General features: G+C 45.1%; 1 protein-coding gene across 1 annotated transcript; it reads right to left on the reverse strand.

Annotated features, from left to right (window-relative positions):
• Nucleotides 1-2,811: 2,811 nt before the first annotated feature.
• LOC116596500 (cystatin-9-like) lies at nt 2,812-6,416 on the reverse strand. Its single transcript, XM_032353758.1, has 3 exons — nt 5,727-6,416; nt 3,852-3,971; nt 2,812-2,965 (listed from the first exon to the last, which is right to left on the reverse strand). Exons 1-3 carry the CDS (start codon nt 5,964-5,966, stop codon nt 2,861-2,863), a joined length of 465 nt encoding a protein of 154 aa, XP_032209649.1. The 5' UTR covers nt 5,967-6,416; the 3' UTR covers nt 2,812-2,860.
• Between the last annotated feature and the right edge of the window lie 8,980 nt (nt 6,417-15,396).

Consider the following 15,396-nt stretch of genomic DNA (forward strand, 5'->3'; position numbering starts at 1 on the left):
AATGTGTGGATGTATAGCCTCTGAGGTATCTTCAGTATTGGCCCATTTCCTTCCAAAGTTCAAAGTCTCATTGGGCCCAAGCCTGTAGCTTGGGCCACTTGGGGGACCAGCTGCCTATTAGAAGTTATCCTGCCCCCACCCACTTCTGCAGAAATTGTGCTTCTTAGAAGATACACAGATGACAGAAGCATTGACTTGGTCACTATGTCCTCATTTTCCCTTTGGTCATGAGAAATTTTGAAAAAAATACTCAAAAGTGTAGCTTCTAAGCAAGACGTGCTCCCTTCCTGGGTTACACCAGGGCCAGGGAGAAATCCAGGTCTGCATCCCATGTCAGGTATTAGGATCTGAGGGGAGTTGGAGCATCAGGGACCAGAGTGGTTATCTGGAATGGGGTCATGCTGAGGCTCACACACAGGGAAAGGACTGCAGGCTGCTGAGATAGCTCTCTGCATATGTCATTTTCCATCTCCCACTCCCCCAGGTCCCAGATCCCTTTCTCCTTCCTCTTGCCTCCATAGGAGTAACTTCATTGTTACTTTGTGTTCAGTCCTCAGCCCAGGCTATACCATGACTCTGACACCTTGGGAAAGTTTAGGGAAGTGTCCATTGTCTCCTGATAGATGAAGAAGTGGCCACAGAGGGTTTGATAACCAGCATAGCTCTTTTCCCAGTTGCAGGCCTTGATGTGGAGACTGAGGCTAACAGGTCAGGACTAGGGCAACAGTGTCAACACTAGACTTACATGTTGGGGGAAGAAGGAGCTCTCCTGAGACTGAGCCACTGGCTGGGCCTCTTTTTCTCTCTGGGAACTTGGGCCTGACAAGGCAGCTAGCCTTGACTCTAGTAACCCCCTGCCTTTACCTCTGGCTCTGTCAGGGCTTTACCCAGGGTCCTACCTCAGGTGACACTGATGATTCAGAGACCGGCTTCCCTGCTCCTTCAATATACAGACTCCAGGAAAGAAGCAGGTAGGACCACCCCAAGCCACAAGGATAGGCAGGGCAAGGTCCCTGAATCCTACACCTGTTACAAAGCTGGAGCACCTGGAACTTGTACTCACTTTCAGGGCTCTGGAGACACAGTGGGGACTGGGACAAAACTCCCACTTTCTTTTTCTTCTATTTTTTTTTTTAATTTTTAGAGATTTTGTTTATCATTTGTGTGGGGGTGTGGAGAGAAATATCACAAGCAGGGGGAGCTGCAAGCAGAGGGAGAGGCAGGCTCCCCACTGAGCAGGGAACACAACATGGGGCTTGATCCCAGGACCCTGGGATCATGACCTGAGCTGAAGGCAAACACTCAACCGACTGAGTCACCCAGGCGCCGCCCAGAACCCGAATTTGTATAGATTCCCATGGGAGGAGTAGAAACATTAACAAAGCCTCACAAGTGTGATCTGAGGCAGGATTTAGTGAGTCCTTATCAGGAGCCATGATTTGATACCTGCCTTGAGGACCTTTCTTCTCCAGAAGAAGATAAGGAGATAAGGTGAGCCCCAAAAGGGTCTGGACAGCACCCCCCCTACCATTGGACTGAACACACAGAAGACCCTCTCCTGGAGTTATCTGATGGGACTTCAGTAGAATTAGTGGGGTTGACTATGGAAAACATGCTGGGATCACAGTGGATAAAGAGCTCTCTTTATGCTTCCTTCTGCAGATTGAGGTACAACTCGGTACAGACCAGCATAGGAGTAGACAGGAGAGTGGTTGGTTGGAGGGTCTTTAGAAATCTACTGAAGTCTGGGACCAGACAGAATGACTGTGGGACAAGAGCACAGCTATGTCCATGATTAGTGATGCTCGGCTGGCAGGGAGGATGCCCACTGCCAGCATCTTCCCATGGCTCTGCCTGGAATCCTGGGAAGCCCATCGAGACCCAGAGCCTCATGGACGGCAGCAATCTGCACCCAGGAGATTCAGACAGAGTCTCATAGAATTTGGTAGAGCAGTGTCACTCAAAATTAAATGGTCTGTGGGTCTCCTGGGATTCATGAAAATGCATCCTCCTAGTCCAAAGGTGGGGAAGCCTTGATGGAATATTTCTGAGGGTCCAGGACTTGCTGCAGCTGGAGGTGGTGGTTGGACCACTCTGTGTGTGGAGGCTACAGTTGCTCCCACATCCTCACAGCTATTGATTCAGGCAATGGGTATGAGCAAGCCCCCAAGATGGGGGCCTCATGTGTCCTGAGGGCCGGAGTGCCTGTCTAGGTCCATCCTGTACTTTGGGTTTTCTGCTGGGTCATGGTCATTGAGCCTCTAGGGAGCAGGTCATTCCTCCTGAGCCCCAAGGAAGCAGCTCAGAGGCACCTGTACTTTCAGGTTGTGCTATGTGGAGATGACTCCGGAGGTCTGAGAGGGAAGAGAACCCTGGGCCCCCTCTACTGCCCTGTTAGGATGAGCCCTTCACATGCCCAGCCACTCTGTCTGGAACCATGCCACACAAGTTTCTTGAAATGCTAATGTTTAATGTTTAATGATCTTTTTTACATGAAGAAAAGGAGCAGGAAGAATTTTCACAATGCCCAGATGAGACACCAAATACTTGCAAATAAAGAGAACATAACTTGGAGCTGATCAGCCACTGAAGGGATACCTACAGGTATCCCTATCTTCTGAACTAGTGTTCAGAAGAACAGCCAGAGCCAGGTGTGTTGATATCTCATCAGTGGGTGCCATCCAAGCAAGTCTTTTTCATATTTTTTAAGTATTTTTTTTTTTTTTGACACAGAGAGAGCACAGGCAGGGAGAGCAGCAGGCAGAAAGAGAGGGAGAAGCAGACTCCCTGCTGATCAGGGAGCCCAACATAGTGCTTGATCCAGGACTCTGGGATCATGACTGGAGACTGAGGCAGATGCTTAGCCAACTGAGCCATGCAGGTGTCCCTCCAAGCAGGTCTTGTTCCAGAGTTCAAACTCTGTTTTCCAGGGCTCAGTGCTGATGATGAAGAAGCAGGTGATGATCTGAGGGTAAGCACAGGGATGCAAGGTAGATGGAGAATGACTGGAAGCAGTGACTCCTGCTTTAAACACAGCACACATCCCAAACACCTATACTGGGGTGGGCAGCTGGGAATGCAGGCTGTGATCTTCAGCCACAGTCCCACCTAAGCCCTGCTTGTTCTGAACTCAGGGCTTTGTCCTGACCTCAAGGGCCCCTGTACTAGTTTATCATCCTTAGACCTGTGGTCTCCATGAAAGCACTCAGGTTGAACCCGTGTGACCCATGGCCCTGGCATAGCATTGTGGTAGTTTCTCCCAGGCGTGCTCTTTAAAGGACTCCCCCCTAGGTGGCTTGGTCCCAGAGCTGGGGTTCATCTTGACCATTCTTCCTGGACCATCAGCTCATAGTCCATGGAATCTTGTCAGGGCCTAAGAGGGAGGACCGTGGTCGCCTCCTCAATTTCCACACCATGGGCTCTTTTCTCAGGGGAATCTGAGAAAACCAGTGTGGTAAAGGCCATGTTGCCTATCTCAATATTCTCCCCCTGAATTCTGTAGGGAAGGCATGTCAATAAAGACAAGAGAAGGGACATCCTATGGATTTCCCAGGGGACATGGACCCTTGTGGCCAGGAGAAATCTGTCATCACTGTGGCTCAAGGGCTTAGCAAATGGAATGGGTGAGTGGGCAAAGGTGGTTCCCAGATTGGCCAGGGGGGGCTACAAGAAGACCCCAAAGATGGGCTGTCCAGCTGGGCTCCTACTGCAATACCAGTGGTAGGGATAGCAGTGACTGCATTTCTATTTTCTATGTCCCTAGGAATGGCTCTGTCATCTGCCCTACTTTCCCCTCTGCCCCAAACTGCATCTTCAGTTGTGTGACCCGAAGGACCTACTGCACGTCTTACATTGTTCTGCCCTGAACTTTCTTGAAAGGGACAGTTGTCAATGTCATCATCAAATTTTCCACATCTTGTTCTTCTAAGCTGCAGCTCCATGGAGAACGCCATTGTGTTCTTCTCTAGTGACTGCAATAGACATTGACATTAATGTGAGAATCTGCCTCCTGGTTCCCTTGCACAGCTTCCATTGTAGAACTATGTAATGTGGGGATAGTCCCAAACACTGCCTCTGGACCTGGGTCAGCTTGCTGGGGGTATAGCCAAGTCTGGGGAATTCAATTAAAGGGAACTGAGTTTTCTGTGAAACCCAGGGTAGATGCAGGCCTGGTCACACACCATTCATACATCACACCCTACAGCCCCATGTCCCCAAATGCTCCAAGGAGAGCCAGCCTGACTTCCAGCATGTTTCTGAAGCTACAACACTCCCAGGGGTCAGGTGCTGAATGCCTGGGAGGGTGTTGGCTTTGCAAGAGTCTGCTGAGTAATTTCAGCTCCAGAGTGGGTGGCTTTTCTACAGCCACATCATCACCACTTTCACTTGCCCAACAATAGGATATTTGCCTACAGTGCAGTGAACACTCACATGAGCCCATGAGTGCCCGCTTTTACACACGACCCTCACCACCCCCCAAACTATGGCTTCCAGATACCTCTTGTCCTATTACAAAATAAAGCTGGAATTTTCTGTATTCCTTCTGCACTCTTCTCCAACCAATTCATTCCATTCCATATCTCCCACTCCACTCTCCATTACTTCCCACACCCTAACTCAGATCTACAATCATGTAGATCTAGGAGCCCAGAACAGATCTGTGAGTACAGATCTAGGAAGCCCAGAGCAGAGGTTCAGACTGAGAGAGCTCAGGCAGCAGAACCAGGTGGGACCTGACCCAGCAGTGTTCACAGCTGGAGTTCCATGCAGGGTAGAGTTCCCACCTCCCTTTCCTCAGGCTCTCAGGGCAGAGGTCCAGATGGACAGAGGAATGCCCTGGGCCCCCAGAACCTGTGTACATGCACACACACAGTCACAGAGACACAGACACACTCCTACTTTTACACTCAGTGACACACAGTCATACACGGACACACACACACACACACACACACACAGAACTTCTGACACTCACACTTATATATAGACAAGTCCAGAGGGGGAAAGGAATGCCTGGGGTCCTCACATGTGTGCAAGCACACACACACATGCTTGTGCACATACTACACACACTCAGTGACATACTCATGCTACTCTCACCTGCACCTACACACACAGATACACAAAGGTATACACACTCATTCAAAAACTCATACTTAACCATATACACACTCAATAAAACACTCACACCCACACCTACACCTGACACACATACACACATAACTCTACATGCTCCTGATGCAGCCCACAGGCAAATAGCTGTCCTGACTGCATTCTGAAGACAATCCACTACAAGGACAATGCTCTAGGATTGAGAACCATGGTTTGGGAAGAGTGTAGAATAACATCAATCCCCATAGGTAGCATCCTCCCTCCTCAGGGAAGAGCCTAGAGTAAAGGTCTTGAAGTCACAATGAGGGAGAATCCTTATTGCCCTGATCCCCAGAGCCATCTCCCTCCCCCTCTCTCAGCACCTGTCTCTCTTTCTGTTTGCATTTGTTTAGCTAGAATATTTCTTCAATCCATCTCCTCTGACATTTTCTCAATCTATCTCCTCCTCCTCCTCCTTTCTGTCTTGTCTTTTCCTCATTGAAGATATTAATTGCCTCAGTCTGTATTTTGGCTCTATTTTACGGACTGCAGAACAAGTTAACTAGATAGGACTCCTGCTCCAGACCTTGACTTCATAACACATGCGGATCATCAGGTTAGGACGTGGTACCTACCAGCTCCCTCCTGGAATTCAGGATGCTCACCAGCCTGTAGGCCCTCGTGTCATTGCTTTGCAAGTTGAATATATGTAAGGCATATTCCACTGTACCAAGGAAGTAGCTTCGCATGGCATTTTGGTATTTATTCTCTGCTTCCTCTTCAGATCTTGACCCAGGAGTCACCAGGAGCTGGGAACCTAGTAGTAGCAGGAGCATGGCCCAGGGCAGAGTCCACCTGAACAGCAAGTGCAGCATGGCTACAGGAATCTGGAGACCCACTGCCTTTTTTCTTGTAGCTCAAGCTCCCTCAAATCCTCCCTGGGCATTGGTCCAGTACATCAGCTTCAGAACAACTCCTCCCTCTGGATATTCTCTCTGCTATTACACACTGTCCCTTCCCACATGTCACCCTGCCTCCCATTCCAAGTGGCATAATTGTTTCCTGTCCAGACAAGCCCAGGCAGAGTGGGTTGCAAAGAACCAGCAATGGGTGCGAGGCATCCCCCGTAGCCTAGCCCCAGCCATAACATCCCTCTCAGCTCCTCAGTGGGGAGGGACTTCATTTGGATGCCTCAGAATCCAAGGCTGAAACAAGGACACAAGAGCAAGACGTGGAAGTGGAAGGTGACCCCATGGCAGAGCAGTAGGGTGAGGACCATGGAGATAAGGACATAGCCAAAAAGGGTGAGTGACTGAGAGCCAAGTTGGGGGGAGACAGAGGTAAGCTACACAGAGAAAACTGGTATCTTTAGAAGGAAGGAGCATTGAGGTCTTGATGAGTCTAAGTGTCTCTGTCCCTCTCAGCTCCCCAGTCCCCCTTGAATAGTGGAGCAGAGAAGGCTTACTGGCCCTTGGGATGATGCCAGGCAAGGGAACTTCAGGGTCTTGGAACCAGGAGCTTCCAGATGAGCTCACTGCATATCCTTTTGCACTCCTCAGCCCCTGGATATGCTGCCACTTGCTCAGTCTGGGGCCTGGCAGGATGATGTAAGCATAAGCTCTCCAAAGGTGTTGCCGTTGGGGTGACCCTTGACACACAGTGGGTCTATAGATCCCTTTGTAGGAATTTGCTCTAGAAGAGAGAGGGTGAAATGAGGGAGAAGCAGACACAGAGCAAAGCCAGTGAGCTCCCAGGGATGGCTGAGCTGTGACCATTGGGTGAGCATCAGTGCCCTCTCATGGTGAAGGTCCTCAAGGCTCAGTGGACACAATTTCCTCTGTGCAGAGTCTGGGTTCTAGAGAGGGACCCTCACCATGTCCATGTGGAGCTGCAGATGGGGCTCTGGAAGGACTAAGGAGTACATCTTTCCAAAAAAGTCTTCAGCTCTGTCCCTGTGAAAGGCTTCAGTATTTGTATGCCACTACTTGTGCACTCAGGGAGACCAGAATGCCCTGAAAGGTCTGTGGACACCCAGAGCCCTGGGCCTTTCCCTCAGCCAGGACTCTGACCCAGTCAGTCTCGCAGGCCTGGCAAGTTTGCGTTTCCAGTTGCTTCACCTCGTCCCAAGGACCACTGGAACACATGTTGGGGAGCACACTTCAGAGTGAGTCCCTGGGTGTGAGGAATTGAATCACCAGGAGAAGTCACTCAAATGGAAGGGTGGGAACTGGGTCTGAGGATGGTTTGTGGGCCCACACTGGATTAGGGAAGGGGTTGGAAATCCATGCCTGGTGCAGGGTTTGCAGACCCCTGGGCACCAGTGACCAGATGGCCCTATAGGCAGAGAGAAGGCTGCTTTGAAGCTGACAGGCTGTCCTCACTGCACAGAGATCCTCAGAGCTGGTGTCTTCCTAGGAATGGTGCCACTAAAAACTCAGTCTCACATTTAATGAATGTCTGAGAATTGATTAATTCATTATTTTTCTATTTTCAGCTATTGTGATGTTATATTGTGTATTTCTAGTTATGTATTTATTTTTACACTTCATTATTCCTTCTTTGTAAGCAAAGTTCCCAGCTATTAAATTGCTTCTGTATTGTTTCATTTCTCAAGAATTTTAAATTTACATTGTGTAAATGTCCAACATAATTGTTCTTAAAAATTGTTTTTAATTCTTATATTTATGATGATTCCATCTACATTGGCTTCTCCAGATCCTAAGGAATTGCTTTATCTTCCAATAAGTCCCAATTTCAATCACTCCCCTTTCCAGGAATGCTCTGTACCTCTTCACCCATCCTGGAAACCCCTCTAGCCTTTGTATGGGTCACTTGGTGCTAATTTTCCGTCTTCAAAATGATGCTACACCTTTATGCTGTCATACATGTTTCCCTGTCATGGAGGTATACTTATTTTCTTCAGGAATGTAGGAAAGCTGTGCTGAGGCTCCCACACAGGGAAGGGACTGTAGGCATCTGTGGTAGGTCCCTATGTGCATCACTGGACAGCCCTCCATCCCAGCTCCAGCCCCCTTCCTCCTTCCTTTTTTCTGTGTGGGAGAAGCCTGGGATACTGTTCTCCACTGCTACTTTGTGTTCAGTCCTGTATTTACTGTGCCCAGCCTGTGTCCTGGCCCTGACTTTCTGGGAAAGCTGAAGGAAGTGTCCAACATTGCCCTGGCAGGTGGGGAAGAGGCCACAGAGCAGATCATGGTGTATTTGTCCTGACCATTTGATAACCAACACAGCTAATTTGTTCTCATGTCCCACATGACTCCCGGCTGCAGGCCTATTAATCATTCCTGGGAATGGTTGCCAGCAAGCTTGGCTTTTAGGTGGTTCCAGGGAATGGAGGGCGACCCTACCAACTCATGGTGTTGGAGATTCATGTTCAGATCAAGCTTGCCCTTCAAGCATGCCCAGGGCTCGGGATGCTGTCATTGTATGTTGACCATCACTGGTCCTGGAGGCATTTCCATTTCTCTGGTGGTGAAGCTTGTGACTAAAGTCTGTCCCAGGGCCTTTGAGGTCAGGGCACAGAGCTATGCTGTTGCTCTGGTAGATGACCATGGACAAGAAGACATGGCTGGACATGGTGTGAGCTCTGACGTTTACTCAGGCAAGTGTACATCCTCAAATAGTATCTTCTTCAGATTATGCTTGTAGGCATCTCCATGCTCAGGTATGCAGACAGTGAGGAGACTGTGTGCTGTCTCACTCATTAATGACCCCTCAGCATTGCTCTGCTCCATGCCACCCCCACCCCCAGTCAATTGTCCCTGCCTGATTCAGGGCCATTTTCACCAAGCGTCAAGTTCAGGCAAACTTCCTGCCTTCAGGGCTGCATACTTTGCCTGTCCTAGGATATGTCTATATTAGTACCCACTTTTAGGTCATTCAAACATTGTTATTCTCTTTTTAAGGTGAAGCTTTTCTAGGAAATTAATTTCAAAATGGTCAGTGAGTATCACCTCTTTCCTGGTAAGATGTCACATCCTAGAACCCTTCTGCAGGATAGTCTTGTGACAAAAAATATCAAGGACACAGAAGTTGTTCTGTACATCATCTCATTACTGAGATAGAAACACACAATACCCCAGGGAAGAATTTGAAATCTGGTCTGGAGTGATTTTTCCTAGACTCAGCTAAGGTGTACTTGTGGTGTGGGCTATGGCTGTGGGCTAGTCGGATGATACCAGGATTTAAAAGGCTCACAATGCAACCAAGGCTGCCTGCCTCTATCTTTCCTGCCCTCATCCCACAAGACTCGTTGACCATCATCTTACAAAATGGTTAATAAAAATTCTTTTCCTTAGCACACAAAGAGTTTGATTGTTGCTGTACTAGACACAAGAAAAGGACACACTGATATTTCAGTTCGACTTTCGAGTCGTGGGAGATCCTCTCTCTGGCTGGATGAAGGATGGGAGAATCAGAATCAAGATGTCCTCAGATCTCAAGTCAATATGGGGAGAGGGCGGGACAGCACTGAGGCACGGGACTGCGCAAAGGACATCCAATAAGTGAGGGAATACCCACGGGAAAAGAGTCATTGGTGTGGGCTCCAAAGAAGTAGCTTTTATAACTGGTGGAAGAGGGGATCTTTGGCTCTCAGTTTCAACCATGGCTGTGTGTCTGTTTACCTATCTGTCTGTCTATTTATCACCTATTTTACACACACACACACACACACACACACACTCTTTTTCTTGGTTAAATCAACCAAGAAATTAATTACCTTTCAGTGTCTGCGGGTCAGAAAATCAAGTGATCAAGTGTGACTTGGCTGGTACATCTTGCCCAGGATTTTATGACACTGTGGTTGAGATAACAGCTGGGGCTGTTGTCACCTGAAGGATTGACTGGAGTGATGGTCCACTTCTACGAGGTTCACCCCCATGACTATTGGCTGGAGGTTACATTTCCTCACCAGTTGTTTTAGGAACACATGTGGGCCTTTCTATAAATCTGCTCCACACTGCAGCTGGCTCAGCCCAAAGCAAGTGATACCAAAAAGCGCAAGGGCCAAAGGGAAGCAGGAGGCCTCATTGCCTTTTATGAGCCAGTTCCTGAAATTGTGGACTGTCACTTCTACTTTTTTTTTTTTTCTTTGTTACTTAGAAGCATGTCACTGAATCCAGCCAACACAAACTGGGGAAGGGAACAGGCTCTACTACTTGAGAGGAACGAATCAAAGACTGTGGACAGATCATTAAGCTGCTGCATATATACACACAAAACTTATTAAGGTAGCAAAATAAATATTTTACAATATGTTTTAAATGCCTCTCTATTAAGGAAGAAATCACCATAAGAAGAGAAAAGGAAAATAATGGAGAGAGGAGAAATTTGAGAGACAGAAAGCAAAGTGGGTAAGATTGAGAAGGAATTACAGGAAGGGTTGTTGAGCAAGGTACAGGGGGAGGAAAAGAAAAAGCAGAGCAATGCTTCAAGAGACCCTATCCTGTGCTGGAATGATCCCCTCCATGAGAGCACCCACTCCCGGGTCTGCCTTCCTGGGGTCAGTCCTTGAGCTGCCTAGTGCTCCTGCTGAAAGCCCAGGCTGAGTGCTCAGTGATCCTGGAAGCAAGGGCTGGCAGAGGCTAGTGCAGATGTTAATTACATTTGATGAAAAGGAAAGCAGCAACATTAAGGCTGATGTGTATCATGCCTCAATGTCAGAATTTAAATATGGAATTTCTTATGGACCAGAAGCTAGGCTATAAGTCTTGAAAAGTATGTGGGCAATGTTGACACTTACCCCTTTTTGCATTTAGGACATTACCAAATGTGGCGTATGTGATTTGAATTCAATGAGTTCCAGAACACAGGGGGCTCAGTGAGTGGCTGAGCCAATATCCCCTAAGAATCTTAGTTGGCACATCCTGGGATGGCAGAAAGGGCTACTCTGATGAGGTTCCTCACTGAAGTCTTCATTCAGAGCTCTCATTCCCTGGCCCTGAGCAGACCAGAGGTGCATAGTCTCTAAGCACCCTCAGTGCCCCTGGGTAGACCAGCAGCTTCCTTCCTGGACTGGGGTTCCTCTGGCTCTTCCTCTCCTTATTCTGTAGGCTTCAGGCAGAATGATTTAGCTGCTTCTTGTGTCCTTGATGATTCTCATGCCTTTTTTCTGGTTTGATAACTCATCTGGCCCAGGGCACTAAGACAGCTGATTCTCTCCCTATGTATGCCTTGTTTAGCATAGAAACTTAGGGCGCAGTAGGTAGGCAAAGAGATGCCCCTGCATCCAAAACTGTCTCCCTTTAATCCAGGGTTCTGTTGGATAGGGTGCCTGTCCCCATAGCCTATTTCAGGGTGAAGCAAGGCCACCCAATGGTCTTATGCCCTTCTTGGTGTAAAGTTTGCAGCTATGCAATTTAGGTCAAGGCCTGTGAACCTAGCCTGATCCTTGGAGCTTTTCAGGAAAAAGTCCAAGAGCACAGCATTGAGTCAGATGGTGACTTGAGAAGATCACCAGTGGGAGCCCAGAGATGGCTCCAAAGCCAGGCCTGTCTCAGGAGTTCCCAGGCTTTAGGTACTACCCCACAATGATGACCATGACTCCATGCTTCCCTGAGCTACATTCACCAGGGAAAAGAAAAGGGAATTGTTTTACATTTTCTTACAGGTTTCCAAAAATTTCTGGTTTTCCTCTTCCTTCTTTTCTTCCTTAGGAGGCACGGTTTAAGGCACCAGATGAATACCACCCATGATGACCTAGCAGGCAAAAATGGGCATGAATGGCCAAACACACCCATCTAGTCTTTACCTTGCTTCCCAGGTCTGTCAGTAATGGCAACTGGAAACTTTTATCAAAGACATTACACATGTTTCCAAACTCCCTTTCTTTGACCACATCCTTTAAAAATGTTCCTTAAATGACTTCACTGGGATAATTTCTGCATCATAGCAATAATGGTTCCCATGGTTTTCTAAGTACAATTTAAATTTAATTTTCTAAGTTTAAATAATACCTGAAATGTACAAATATAATCAACACCACTTTACCTGCTTAACCATATAACACTTTCTGAAATTTGCTTGGATCTGATTCTGTTTGGGTTATTTCTTTCTATTCAACTCCTTAAGATGCTTTACCATATAACAGTGAAAGTCCCACGTACATGTTCTTTTTTAGAAATAGCTCAGCTAAGGGTACCTGGGTGGCTAAGTTGGTTAAGTATCCAACTCTTTGTTTTGGCTCTGGTCATGATCTCAGGGTTGTGAGATGGAGCCCTGCGTAGGGCTTCATGCTCAGTGTGGAGTCTGCTTCTCTCCCTCTCCCTCTGTCCTTCTTCCTGCTTGTGGACTCTCTCTTTTTCTCTCGCTCTCCAAAATAAATAAATAATTTTTTTTTTTTTTAAAGAAAGCTCAGCTGTTTTGTTTTGTTTTTAATTCAGCTAATTTTTAAGTCTTTAGTTCCTTGTAGAACAAGTTTGTCTCACTTCAGGAGATGATTTTTCAGAGTTTTCATTGAAATTGCATGACATTGGTCATAAATGGGAAATCGAGTCTCTTTATTAAGTAATGGAAATCTTTCCAAGCATTACAGTGAGGTCCACATGCATGTTTCTCAAGTGTCCTCCTACAGTCTTCAGTAATACATTGCTGTGTTCTTTCAAGTTATATTGAGTTAATAAATTATTCACTGGTAACTCGCAGTGTTTTGTTTTTCTTTCTACCATTTTGAATGATACCCTATTTTATTTCTATTACACTTTATATCTGTTTTTTTCAAATGTCTTAACATAATATTCATGTTTATAGTTTGATCTGTTAGCAACACTACAGGGCCCTCTCATTTGAACCAGTTGCCACAAGTTTGTTTGCTTGTTTGTTTGTTTTTTTGAAAGTGAAATTCTCTTCAGATATCCTCATTTTTATCTCTTCCTTTTAAATGCTTATACCATTTACAGTTGACCCTTAAACAGCATGGGCTTGAACTTCTTGGGTTCACTTATGTGCACATTTTTGGGGATAAATACAATACAATACTGTACATGTATTTTTCTACTTTATGATTTTCTTAATAAGTTCTTTTAATCTAGTTTACTCTGTTGTAAGAATACTGTATATAATACATGTAACATACAAAATATGTGTTAATGGACTATTCACACCATCAGTAAATCTTCTGGTCAATAGTAAGCTATTAATAATTATGTCCTGGAGAAGACAAAAGTTATACATGGATTTTTCACTGTGTTGGGGGTTGGCACTCCTAACTCCTGAGTTGTTCAAGGGCAGTTCAAGGGCCAGCTGTATTCATGTTTCTGTTCATATCTTAATAACAAGTGTTGAATACTAACTCTGTGAGCAGGCAATGCTATTTTATCCTTCAGTTCAATGGCAGTTTTTTCCCAAGTTAAGCTATTTCCATTATTTAATTGACCAGCAAGAATTTTTTTTTTCAGATTTAGGTGCATTTTATCAAATGCTTTTTTTATTTCTATATCTATTAAGATAAAGATGATTTTCTCCTTTATTATATTATTATTTGCTTTACCATACTATTTTTTTAAGGTTTATTTATTTGACAGATAGAGATCACAAGTAGGCAGAGACAGGCAAAAAGAGAGGAGGGGAAGCAGGCTCCCTGCCAAGCAGAGAGCCCAATGTGGGGCTCGATCCAGGACCCCAGAATCATGACCTGAGCTGAAAGGAGAGGCTTTAACCCACTGAGCCACACAGGCACTCCTACCATACTATTTTTATAGCATGGAATAAACTCTAGACTGAGTCATAAAGTGTTGGCCTTTTTTTTTCCCCTGCACAGTTGTCCCATTCCTGGAATGTACTGGGCATTTGAGTATTTATGTTCATGTGGGAGATTACGTTTCATGTTTTGTTCTCATAGTTTTTGCCAAGTTTTGATAGTAAGATATACCAATTTCATAGAACAATTTTGGGAACATTATCCCCACTTGTAACATCTGGGGAAATATGTGTAAGACAGGAATTATATGTTCCTTGAAAAGTTGGTGCAATGTGCTGAGATCATTGTCTCTGTAGTTTTATTTTATGTCAGAGATGCAGGAGGAATCATGGACTGTCAAGTTAAATTAGTTTAAAGGTTCTCTGTTTTTTATGAGTACATATGACAACTCTGTACTTTTCTGAAAAAATTTTCTGATTCAGGTGAGATTTTTCTATTAATCAGGATAGGATAGATGCTGCTGCAGTAAGAAACAGGCTCCTGAATCTCAGTTACTTAACACAACAAAATTTGATTTTGACCCTTGTAAATCCAACACAAGTCAGGCAGCTTCTATTGGCATTTCTTTCTTTTTTTTTTTTTTTCCTTAATAAAAATTTTTATTTATTTATTTATTTATTTATTAAATTTTATTTCTTTTCATAATTATTATTATTTTTTTTTATTATTTTTTTTATTTTTTTTTATTTCCCACTGCTTCCTCCTTAGGCATGTGGTGTGATTTCTTTTGACAACTCCTATCTTGAAATTCCTTCTTTTCATTTGTACAGGTAGAAGAGAGAGAGACCATGCTTAGAGAAGTAATCTTGCTCTTAACCACCTTGGACCAGAGTTGACATGACCCTACTCACATTGTCATTGGCTAGATAGAACTCAGTCACCTAGTTCCAACTCAACTGCAGAGGAGTCTGGGAGACTGCCTTCCAGTGTTCCTGGGAAGAGGGACCATGTGACATGCATAGAGTTTGGCCCTGCCACAGATTTCAAATGGATCAGTTTAAACCTACTATCAAGTTTTTAATTAATTTTTACTGAGATAACTGTAGTTCACATGCAGTTACAATTAATAGTAAAAAAAAAAAAAATCCCATGAACACTTTTCCCATTTTCTCCAATGTTACATATTCTAAAACTATAGTAAAATATCACAACCAGTATATTGACATTAATACAATCCACCTACTTTGTTCAGATTTCCCAGTTATATCCACACTGATATGTGCATGTGTCTGTGTGTGTGTGTCTCTGCATATGCTTTTCTATGTGTGTCGGGTTATATACAATTTTATCACCCATGTAGGTTCATGTACCCACCACTAGTTCCAACCTTAAAAGGACCTCTCATGTTGTCTTTTTATAACCGTATCAGTCTCCCCAGGCTACTCAACACCATTTCCAATCCCCATCCTTGTTCCAGGCAACCACCCATTTGTCCTATATTTCTAAAATATTTGTCATTTCAAAACATATAAATGGAATCATGTAGTATGTAACCTTTGTGATTTAAGTTCTTCAGTCCACATACCTCCCTGAAGATTTGACCAAGTTGTTGTATATATCAATATTTTGTTACTTTTATTCCTGAATAG

This window comes from Mustela erminea, chromosome 7, assembly GCF_009829155.1.
Source record: "Mustela erminea isolate mMusErm1 chromosome 7, mMusErm1.Pri, whole genome shotgun sequence".
NCBI classification, from domain to species: domain Eukaryota; kingdom Metazoa; phylum Chordata; class Mammalia; order Carnivora; family Mustelidae; genus Mustela; species Mustela erminea.

Excerpts from the sequence above, each read along its gene's own strand:
- LOC116596500 (XM_032353758.1), bottom strand. The coding sequence starts at position 5,966 with ATGCTGCACTTGCTGTTCAGGTGGACTCTGCCCTGGGCCATGCTCCTG. Across the intron at positions 3,972-5,726 it reads TGAATTCCAGGAGGGAGCTG|TCACTAGAGAAGAACACAAT; the intron begins GTAGGTACCACG and ends TGTCTATTGCAG. Across the intron at positions 2,966-3,851 it reads AAAGTTCAGGGCAGAACAAT|ATCATCACCTGCTTCTTCAT; the intron begins GTAAGACGTGCA and ends GCTTACCCTCAG.